Below are 12,034 nucleotides of genomic sequence, written 5' to 3'. Positions count from 1 at the left end.
TTCTGGCGAAAATTCTTGTGAATAAATGCTTAAATCCCCGAATTCATCATAGATATGGACGTAAAACAGTCTTGATTCTTGGTTAAAAGCAAAGAAACCGTGCAGTTAGTATTTATTTTACGTATTTTGAGGAAGTACAATGCTACTACGTTAGCGAATGTGGCTGGCAGCCGCCTGGCGTAAACAGAGCTTTTCTGGCAAAAGTTCTTGTGAATAAATGCTTAAATCCCCAAATTCTTCATAGATATTGATGTAAGACAGTCTTGATTCCTGGTTAAAAGTAAATAAACAGTGCAGTTAGCGTTTATTTTACGTATATTGACGAAGTACAATGCTACGATGATAGCGGATGAGGCTAGCAGCCGCCTGGCGTAAACAGAGCTTTTCTGGTGAAAATTCTTGTGGATAAATGCTTAAATCCCTGAATTCTTTACAGATATGGACGTAAAACAGTCTCGATTCCTGGTTAAAAGTAAACTATGAGGCTAGTCAGTTACGAAAATTAGCTGCCTCCATGTGTAAACAAACAAGAAAATTCCTGCGAATAAATGCTTCAATCACGCATACTTGGTACGAAAAATATAATATTTACCTTGAATTCTCGAACAACTCACTTCAGAGACAATCGTTCCTGTTTGTATGTGGTACAGCTTTCGTAGTTAAATCCAATCGTAAGTAAATCCAAGCTTAAATCCGACATGAGCGTGTGCAGTCTTCGGCTATTACTAAATAAAGCTTGGCCCCCTCTGATAAGGCGTCTTGCTCAGTAGTTTTTGTTGCTTTTGAAAGCTTAGGTTTGAAAAAATTACGTACTGTATATCCATCTTACATCTTCTGTCCTCAGTGGTTTTGGCTAAGCAAAGCAAATGACCGTCTCTAAGGTGCTAGTCACATGATCTGTTCAAAAAATATTTTTGACCCATTATAAAAATATTTTTTTTGTTCATTTCAATCATTTTTATTGTTTGTTTTATTGCTTTACAACTTTTATAGACAGCATTCTACCGGCAAAGTCTTCATTTTAAATTCATATATAGGACAGTCAATTACATGCAATGACATTTTCGGCCACCGGGTGATGATGGGGTATACTCCCCTAGCGCCCCTTTAAACTCCGCGCACAGTTACTACCTACTTCTGCATATAACCTATGTTGCATTTTCGTCTCATTGTCGTCTTGTCAGACAAATACTGGCATTCGTATCCTGATGTTCTCTTCTCCCAAGCCACGTTTTTAGCTCGTCATCGTCACGTGATCATCTTGAAAAAAATTAACGCAATTAACGCACATGCCCCGCTCAAACAGATTAAAATGACAGCACAGTGTCATGTCCACTTGTTACTTGTGTTTTTTGGTGTTTTGTCACCCTCTGCTGTTACTTGGGTGCGACTGATTTTATGGGTTTCAACACCATAAACAATGACGAGCTACTAGTTTAGTTTTTGATTGAAAATTTTGCAAGTTTTATAAAAATGAAAACATTAAGAGGGGTTTTAATATAAAATTTCTATAACTTGTACTAACATTTATCTTTTAAAAACTACAAGTCTTTCTATCCATGGATCGCTTTAACAGAATGTTAATGTTAATGCCATCTTGTTGATTTATTGTTACAATAAACAAATACAGTACTTATTTACAGTATGTTGAATGTATATATCTGTCTTGTGTCTTATCTTTCCATTCCAACAATAATTTACAGAAAAATACGGCATATTTATAGATGATTTGAATTGCGATTAATTACGATTAATTCATTTTTAAGCTGTGATTAACTCGAATAAAAATTTTAATCGTTTGACAGCCTTATTTATTTTATTGTTTATGTATATGCACATATCACATAAAATATACGAATTTAATGAATTGTAAATACGATGCATACACATACAGCCTTATCGTGATTGAAGACCTGAAATTGCCTGTAGGTGTGAATGTGAAGGGTTGTGTTAATTTCTGCCGTGATTGGCTTGCACTGGGTTGCGACTAGTTCAGGGTGTTCCCCACCTCTTTCCCAAAGCCAGCTGGCTCCATCAACCCTAACCCTAAACCCCAAAAAAACGCCCGACTTACCCCGCCCAGGTCAGGCCCTTGAATGAAAACTCACCATTTTGATAACTTAACATCTCATATGTCTCATGAAGAGTCTCACCAATTTTGAGGAGGATCCAACTAAATGCCTCGGTACAATGATCTGAAACGTGCATGCTGGTTTTCGACTAAAATGACATGTTTTTCAACATTCAATGCAAAATACAGTACCTGATTTCCTGCTGTGTTTGGAATATGGGTGTGCAAATATCATTTGCACTTGCATGGTTTTTAAACAATACTATTGTCAGAACGCAACAAAAAAGCCCTTCAGCTTCTTTTCTTCATCCTCCAATCATTCGCAGTGTGAGCCAAAAGTAGAAAATAAAAGTCAATAATTGCGCTTCCTCAACATCTACTACTTGTCTTTTTTTTCCTGCCCGCAGCCCATGGGATCAGAGCCGATGGAGATGCGAAAGAGGCAGATGTCGGTGCAGCAGGAATCGGCAGCGGGGGGGACTGCACCGGCCCACCAGGGCCAGCTGGGCCAGGCCAACCAGCGGGGATCCAACGCCTGTTGCTTCTGCTGGTGCTGCTGTTGTAGCTGTTCCTGGTAGGTTCCTGAATCCCCTTATGCCATCCCCCACCACCGCCCAGGCATTGCCGCAACCCCCTGCCGGACCCCAACAACCAACTAGAGGGCACAGTCTGGGAAGAAAGGAAGTAATGTAATACAGTACTTACTGTGTCTGTCTTGTTCTTAGGAACGAAGACGGAGACGAAAGGAATCGGAAGGCATCGTACGACGTCAAGGAAGGGACCTCCGACTGTGAAGACTGGTGGGTGGAATTGACCCCGTCGTTTGCCATGCGGTAGCTCGGTGACCAATGGTGTTGTTTTGTTGCAGCCCCAAACCCACGTTGGAGGAGGTGCGCTCGTGGGGCCAATCCTTCGACAAGCTTATGAGCTGCCCGGCTGGACGCAATTCCTTCCGCCAGTTCCTGCGCACCGAATTCAGCGAGGAGAACATGCTCTTCTGGCTCGCCTGCCAGGAATTCGCCAAGGAGAGCAACAAGGGCTCCGTGGAGGAAAAGGCCCGCGTCATCTACGAGGACTACATCTCCATCCTCTCGCCAAAAGAGGTCTATCTATCTACTCACCAACGATACTGACCTATTCAACAGTATTGCTTTTAAAAGAGTGGATTGCCTTAATGTAATATACAGTGGGGCAAATAAGTATTTAGTCAACCACTAATGGTGCAAGTTCCCCCACTTGAAAATATTAGAGAGGCCTGTAATTGTCAACATGGGTAAACCTCAACCATGAGAGACAGAATGTGGAAAAAAAAAAACAGAAAATCACATTGTTTGATTTTTAAAGAATTTATTGGCAAATCATGGTGGAAAATAAGTATTTGGTCAATACCAAAAGTTCATCTCAATACTTTGTTATGTACCCTTTGTTGGCAATAACGGAGGCCAAACGTTTTCTGTAACTCTTCACAAGCTTTTCACACACTGTTGCTGGTATTTTGGCCCATTCCTCCATGCAGATCTCCTCTAGAGTAGTGATGTTTTGGAGCTGTCGTTGGGCAACACGGACTTTCAACTCCCTCCACAGTTTTTCTATGGGTTTGAGATCTGGAGACTGGCTAGGCCACTCCAGGACCTTGAAGCCACTCCTTTGTTGTCCTGGCTGTGTTTGGGATCATTGTCGTGCTGAAAGACCCAGCCACGTCTCATCTTCAACGCCCTTGCTGATGGAAGGAGATTTTCACTCAAAATCTCTCGATACATGGCCCCATTCATTCTTTCCTTTACACAGATCAGTCGTCCTGATCCCTTTGCAGAAAAAACAGCCCCAAAGCATGATGTTTCCACCCCCATGCTTCACAGTAAGTATGGTGTTCTTCGGATGCAATTCAGTATTCTTTCTCCTCCAAACACGAGAACCTGTGTTTCCACCAAAAATTTCTATTTTGGTTTCATCTGACCATAACGCATTCTCCCAGTCCTCTTCTGGATCATCCAAATTCTCTCTAGCGAACCACAGACGGGCCTGGACGTGTACTTTCTTCAGCAGGAGGACATGTCTGGCAGTGCAGGATTTGAGTCCCTGGCGGCGCATTCTGTTACTGATAGTAGGTTTTGTTACTGTGGTCCCAGCTCTCTGTAGGTCATTCACTAGGTCCTCCTGTGTGGTTTTGGGATTTTTGCTCACCGTTCTTGTTATCATTTTGACGCCACGGGGTGAGATCTTGCATGGAGCCCCAGATTGAGGGAGATTATCAGTGGTTTTGTATGTCTTCCATTTTCTAATAATTGCTCCCACAGTTGATTTCTTTAAACCAAGGGTTTTACCTATTGCAGATTCAGTCTTCTCAGCCTGGTGCAGGTCTACAATTTTGTCTCTGGTGTCCTTCGACAGCTCTTTGGTCTTGGTCATAGTGGAGTTTGGAGTGTGACTGACTGAGCTTGTGGACAGGTGTCTTTTATACAGATAATGAGGTAACGAGTGGAGTCACGTTAGACCTCGTTAGAAGAAGTTAAACTTCTTTGACAGCCAGAAAGCTTGCTTGTTTGTAGGTGACCAAATACTTATTTTCCACCAATTTGGAAATAAATTCTTTAAAAATCAAACAATGTGATTTTCTGTTTTTTTTCCCACATTCTGTCAGTCATGGTTGAGGTTTACCCATGTAGACAATTACAGGCCTCTCTAATCTTTTCAAGGAGGAGAACTTGCACAATTGGTAGTTGACTAAATACTTATTTGCCCCGCTGTAGTTTGTCACTGTCACTAGAACATTACTGGCTTACTGCAATTCCTTCTATGCGGTGAGACATCCAACACATGCGCACATCGTTTAAAAGTGACTACTACTTACTATGTGTTTTTTATTAGGGCTGTCAAATTTATCGCGTTAATGGGCGGCAAATAATTTTTAAAATTAATCACGTTAAAATATTTAACGCATTTAACACATGCGCGGAACGACCCACTCACGCATTGCCGCAAACAGACTACAAATGGCGCCGTATTACATATATTGAGAGCGAAGAGGCAGAGACAAGCGAGGGGAGTGGACACAGGCGTTCATTGGAGCTGTGCGTTTTATTGGCAAAAGCTTTGGCATCTCTTCCACAACAATTATATCTATTATGGCGAGCGACGTGGGGAAGAATGACAGATGATCTTTTTCCTAACACCCTGTATTGAACACAACGCAGAGAAGATATACCATTTGCAGCCACCACTGACAGTCATGGTTGCCCAACTTCCCATCATGCATTTGGGCAAACTCTATTCAAACACTTCGTTTAGCTCAACAAATACACTAGATGGCAAGATTTAGTCACAATATACAAACTCACATTTATCTTTTAAGAATTACAAGTCTTTCTATCCGTGGATCCCTTTCACAGAAAGAATGTTAAAAATGTTAATGCCATCTTGTGGATTTATTGTTATAATAAACAACTACAGTACTTATGTACAGTATGTTGAATGTATATAGCCTTGTCTTTTCTTTCCATTCCAAGAATAATTTACAGAAAAATAAGGCATATTTTAGAGATGGTTTGAATTGCAATTAATTACGATTATTTAATTTTTAAGCTGTGATTAACTCGATTAAAAAATTGAATCGTTTGACAGCCCTAGTTTTCATCGAGTCTTTTATTGCCTTTTCATTGCCTCAAAATATTTTTGCATGTGTTTGCCTCTCATACTTTGAAGCATTGGTGTTTTCTTGTGGTAGCTTTAAAGCGGATTGTTCATTCGTTGACCACAATAGTCACGTAGCACTTTTAAACCTCCCTTATTTGATATCACTACGTTAAAATATTTTCTGAAGGCATCTTTAGTATGATCTGTGTGTATGCATCTAAACCAGGGGTAGCCAACTCCGGTCCTCGAGGGCCCCTATCCAGCTTGTTTTCCATGTCTCCCTCCTTTAAAACACCTGAATCAAATGATCAGCTCATCAATAAGCTCTGCAGGAGCCTGATAACGATCCTGATTATTTGAGTCAGGTGTGCTGGAGGAGGGAGACATGGAAAACAAGCTGGATAGGGGCCCTCGAGGACCGGAGTTGGCTACCCCGGATCTAAACAAACGAGCTAGTAGTAGTTGTAGTACTTTGGGTGTCAAATTCGCCTCCTTTAGACATTTCGCCGGTGTAGCACATTTTGGCTGAACATCGTTTTTTTTTGTCCTACTCTCGTCTTGTCTCATCCCGTCTTTCCTGTTCATTTTGCTTTTGCTGCTCCTTTTGTGAAATATCAACAGTGCTGTCATGCTCATTAATGTTTCTCTCGGGTGCAAATTGAAAGGGTTGAACAGATGACATGTTTATGTCGCTAGAGTCATACTCTGGAAGCCCGGCAGCGTAACCATGTGACATCACCAACAATGGCCACCTGCTAGTTAAATTAATTTTACAAATTGTATAAAAACGAAAACACCAAGAGGGGTTATCTTTCAATATCAAATATCAATAGAATAACTTATAATACCATTTATCTTTTAAGAACTACAAGTCTTTCTATCCGTGGATCCCTATAAAACCATATCTCGATTTTTGGCATGAGCATATCGATAACCTTTCGATATTTTGTCACACCCAGTCTATTTTCTACCAAAACAGTCTATTTTGTGCTTTATTTTTCCTAATTGGGGTTTCCAGGAAATTTGCCAAAAACTTTCCCATTCGTTTTTAATGGGATCCAACGTTCAAGTTTCCTATTCACTTCCAATGGAATTTCCAATGGAATTTACATTGCATTGATGCCATTGACAGGCATGTACGTCGAATCTATTGATGCCAATGTAGTTGGATTCCATTGACGCATATGTAAGTCGATGCCATTGACGACCATGGACGTCCAAATTTCCCATTCATTTCCAATGTCATTTGCATTGCATTGACGCACAAGTACACAATTGCTTAATGACGGCTATGCACGTCCTTGCCAGTGACGTCCATTTATGTCGATTCTATTAATGCCAAAGTACTTGGATTCCATTGACGCATATGTAAGTCGATGCCATCGACGGTCATGGACGTCCAAATTTCCCATTTATATTCAACGGCAAAAAAACAAATGTCCCCAAATCAACTGGAAATAAACAGATATCAATAGGACATGTCCCTCAAATGTCCCCGATTCCATTGACGAATATGGAAGTCGATGCCTTGGACGGCCATGGACGTCCAAATTTCTCAGTCGTTTTAAATGGCAAAAAAAAACAATTGTTCCCAAATCAACAGGAAATGACCAGATATCAATGGGACGTGTCCCCCAAATGACCTGATATGACCATGACACGCCCTGCAAATGTCCTCAAATGACCTGATATGACCAGGACACGCCCCCCAAATGTCCCCAAGTGACCTGATATGACCACAACACGCCCCCAAATGACCTGTTTTGACCAGGACACGCCCCCCAAATGACCTGATATGACCAGGACACGCCCTGCAAATGTCCTCAAATGACCTGATATGACCAGGACACGCCCCCCAAATGTCCCCAAGTGACCTGATATGACCACAACACGCCCCCAAATGACCTGTTTTGACCAGGACACGCCCCCCAAATGACCTGATATGACCAGGACACGCCCTGCAAATGTCCTCAAATGACCTGATATGACCAGGACATGCCCCCCAAATGTCCCCAAGTGACCTGATATGACCACAACACGGCCCCAAATGACCTGTTTTGACCAGGACACGCCCCCCAATTGACCTGATATGACCATGACACGCCCTGCAAATTACCTGATATGAGCAGGACACGCCCCCAAATGTCCCCAAGTGACCTGATATGACCACAAGACGCCCCCAAATGACCTGTTTTGACCAGGACACGCCCCCCAAATGACCTGATATGACCAGGACACGCCCTGCAAATGTCCTCAAATGACCTGATATGACCAGGACACGCCCCCCAAATGTCCCCAAGTGACCTGATATGACCACAATACGCCCCCAAATGACCTGTTTTGACCAGCACACGCCCCCCAAATGACCTGATATGACCAGGACACGCCCTGCAAATGTCCTCAAATGACCTGATATGACCAGGACATGCCCCCCAAATGTCCCCAAGTGACCTGATATGACCACAACACGGCCCCAAATGACCTGTTTTGACCAGGACACGCCCCCCAATTGACCTGATATGACCATGACACGCCCTGCAAATTACCTGATATGAGCAGGACACGCCCCCAAATGTCCCCAAGTGACCTGATATGACCACAAGACGCCCCCAAATGACCTGTTTTGACCAGGACACGCCCCCTAAATGACCTGATATGACCAGGACACGCCCTGCAAATGTCCTCAAATGACCTGATATGACCAGGACACGCCCCCCAAATGTCCCCAAGTGACCTGATATGACCACAATACGCCCCCAAATGACCTGTTTTGACCAGCACACGCCCCCCAAATGACCTGATATGACCAGGACACGCCCTGCAAATGTCCTCAAATGACCTGATATGAGCAGGACACGCCCCCCAAATGTCCCCAAGTGACCTGATATCACCACATGCTCCCAAATGACCTGTTTTGACCAGGACACGCCCCTCAAATAACCTGATATGAGCAGGACACGCCCCCCAAATGTCCCCAAGTGACCTGATATGACCACAACACGCCCCCAAATGACCTGTTTTGACCAGGACACGCCCCCCAAATGACCTGATATGACCAGGACACGCCCTACAAATGTCCTCAAATGACCTGATATGACCAGGACACGCCCCCCAGATGTCCCCAAGTGACCTGATATGACCACAACATGCCCCAAATGACCTGTTTTGACCAGGACACGCCCCCTAAATTACCTGATATGACCAGGACACGCCCCTAAATGTCCCCGATTCTATTCACGCATATGGGGACATGTCCCCGAAATGTCCCCAAATCAACAGGAAGTGACCTGTTATGACCAGGATGTGACCCCCAAATCAACAGGAAGTGACCTGATATTGTCCCCGAAATGTCCCCAAACCAACCTGGGCGGGGCTAAGATCTGTATCTCCACACAGCCAGAGTAAATTCTCCAGACATTGCAGTTTCTAGTTCCTAAAAGTTGTTTATTTTCATCCCCTACAGGTGAGTCTGGACTCCAGGGTGCGGGAGTCCATCAACCGGAACATGCAGGAGCCTACGTCACACACGTTTGACGACGCCCAGCTGCAGATTTACACTTTAATGCAAAGAGACTCGTACCCACGCTACATGAACTCTCCTGCCTACAAAAACCTGCTCAACGCTCTGTCCGAGCAGTCGCCCGAATCTTAAACAAAAAAGAAAATCAAGACCTGTGATCCACTTCGACTTTTTTTTTCTTTTTTAATTTTCTCCAACTCTGTTGTGTCCAGTGCAGAATTGATGCCGACCAAGCGGGCACCCGCAAAAACTCTGGGAATTCTCAGCAGCACTCAGGTCTCAGCATCTCGCGAGGGCTCCACATCAAAAGTAATGCTAACACTCCAACATAGCAACACAACACTCCAAAGGAACTTCTCATACTTTTACTCCTTGCTGTTTTCATGAAAAAAAAAAAAATCTATTTTAGTTGACATTTTTAAAAAATGGTTTTCTCATGGGACAGGGAGGGGTAAATGATTCCTACTTTAGACGACATATATATATATATTTATGAGTTTGTAAATAGTAGAAATGGAATTGTGGGTATTTGACGTGGAGATATTTAACTGCGTGACGAGAATCAAAGTTCAAAGGCAAAGGGGACACGCCAGCTGGACTTTGCAGGCAGCTTTGTGGGGGGTGTGCAGCAGCCTTTGACCTTGGTTTCATCTTGTGTTTTTTTATTTGTATTTTTTCAAAGAACCTAAACTCTTGGGTACGTGTGACTTGGCAACTCCTTTTGTTAAGACTTTTTTTTTATCTTTGTAACCTCTTTTAACATATTCAAAATATATTCCGTTTGGTTGTTGGGAACAAATCACATTTATTGCACTATTATTATTATTGCTGAAACATCTCAGACAAGTCCCAAGTCCAGCCAGACCCAACGCTGTCACCAGAGGGCAGTGTATCCACCATCATTAAACAAAATACTGGACTTTTTGGATAGTTACCGTATTGGCCCGAATATAAGACGACGGTGTTTATTGCATTTGATTTGAATGAGGCAAAATAACATGCTTTTTCTCTCAAATATATTGTTATAATCATTTTTTTTCGGATGTACTGTAATTATTTTCTGTATGAAAATTAATTTGGTGTTCAAAAAGTCTTTTTTCCAACTTGAGTCTTGAAAAAGAGGGAGTCGTCTTATAATCAGGGCCGTCTTATGTTCGGGCCAATACGGTATTTTGGGGTACTTAAAGGGTTAATTCCGATTTACACGGAAATTCGGTTTAAGAACCGAATCACAACCCCCCACCCCCAAATCGCAATGATAGGGTTTTTCCAATATCGTCAGGCCTACTTATACAATTTGAGATGTTTTTAAATGTCTTTGGGTTGAGGTTAGGAACTGTGTTAGGGATAGGACACTTAATGACATCTGTCATAAGCAATAATTAAGGTTCATGACAGTGTCTTCTCATAATTATGACGTCTTATGACACCGAGTTCAAATAAAGCAAGGGCATAGGTTTTGTCTCAACATTGGTAGGGACGATATACAACCCTAAGCAAAAAGCATGGAAGCACCAGTCTCGCACGAGCACTCACTCAGACATTTTATCGTGTAGAACAAACTCAGTTAAAAAGCTTGAAAAAAAATAATGAATTAGTTCAAAAGTGCAACTCTTTAGCATTCAGAAACACTTGTCCAATGCAGATTCTTGACTCTTGACACGGTGATGATGCTGGAACTTTTGTTTGGTGCTGTTCCAGTGAGATTTACAAAGATGACTGCCTGAAGAAATCATCAAAATTCCCCAAGTCCTTGATCATATGTCATTTTTTGACTTTGTATGTCAGGCAAAGCCACTGGTGGGATGGCTGTGATTAAATCTTCAATGCACAAGCTTACATTGAAATTTTACACAGCTTTCTTATCCCTTCAATTGAAAATGTCATTTTCCAAGATGACAATGCATCATGCCACAGAGCTAAAACTGTTAAAGCATTCCTTGGAGAAAGACTCATCCAGTCAATGTCATGGCCTGCAAATAGCCCAGATCTCAACCCTATTGAAAATATGTGGTGGAAATTGGGGGGGGAAAAAAAAAAAAAAAAAAGGTCCACAGCAAGGCTCCGACTTGCACTCACTCAGACATTTTATCATGTAGAGCGAACTCAATAAAAAGCTTGAAAAAAATAATGAATTAGTTCAAAAGTGCAACTCTTTAGCATTCAGAAACACTTGTCCAATGCAGATTCTTGACAAGGTGATGATGCTGGAACTTTTGTTTGGTGCTGCTCCAGTGAGATTTACAAAGATGACTGCCTGAAGAAAACATGAAAATTCCCTCGGTCCTTGATGATATGGGGCTGCATGTCAGGCAAAGGCACTAGGGAGATGGCTGTGGTTAAATCTTCAATAAATGCACAAGTTTACATGGAAATTTTAGACAGCTTTCTTATCCCTTCAATTGAAAATATGTCATTTTCAAAGATGACAATGCATCATGCCACAGAGCTAAAACTGTTAACGCATTCCTTGGAGAAAGACTCATCCAGTCAATGTCATGGCCTGCAAATAGCCCAGATCTCAACCCTATTGAAAATATGTGATGGAAATTGGGGGGGGGGGGTGTCCACAGCAAGGCTCTGACCTGCAAGGATGATCTGGCAACTGTAATCAAAGAGAATTTGCACCAAATTGATGTAGAATACTAATGAAGTCCATGCCTCAGAGACTGCAAGCTGTCATAAAAGCCAGAGGTGGTGCTAATAAATACTCGAGATGTGTTTTGATTGTTATTTCTTTGTTTGTTTCTCATGATTGCATATTTTTTCCCTCAGAATGGAGTGATTCCATATATATTTCCTTTCACTTG

General features: G+C 42.2%; 1 protein-coding gene across 4 annotated transcripts in view; it reads left to right on the top strand.

Moving 5' to 3' along the window:
- rgs20 (regulator of G protein signaling 20) overlaps positions 1–11,248 on the top strand; it is a 35,563-nt gene extending 24,315 nt beyond the window's left edge. For all 4 annotated transcript variants that reach the window (XM_057856927.1, XM_057856929.1, XM_057856930.1 and 1 more), the window contains exons 2-5: positions 2,479–2,645; positions 2,797–2,871; positions 2,940–3,174; positions 9,168–11,248. In XM_057856927.1, coding sequence (XP_057712910.1) covers positions 2,479–2,645; positions 2,797–2,871; positions 2,940–3,174; positions 9,168–9,356 — 666 coding nt within the window. In that variant the 3' untranslated portion in view covers positions 9,357–11,248. The remainder of the gene's footprint in view (positions 1–2,478; positions 2,646–2,796; positions 2,872–2,939; positions 3,175–9,167) is intronic.
- The last annotated feature ends 786 nt before the right edge of the window (positions 11,249–12,034 follow it).

Source organism: Corythoichthys intestinalis, chromosome 14 (assembly GCF_030265065.1).
Source record: "Corythoichthys intestinalis isolate RoL2023-P3 chromosome 14, ASM3026506v1, whole genome shotgun sequence".
Lineage (NCBI taxonomy): Eukaryota > Metazoa > Chordata > Actinopteri > Syngnathiformes > Syngnathidae > Corythoichthys > Corythoichthys intestinalis.
This window is presented reverse-complemented; position numbering and strand designations above follow the sequence as displayed.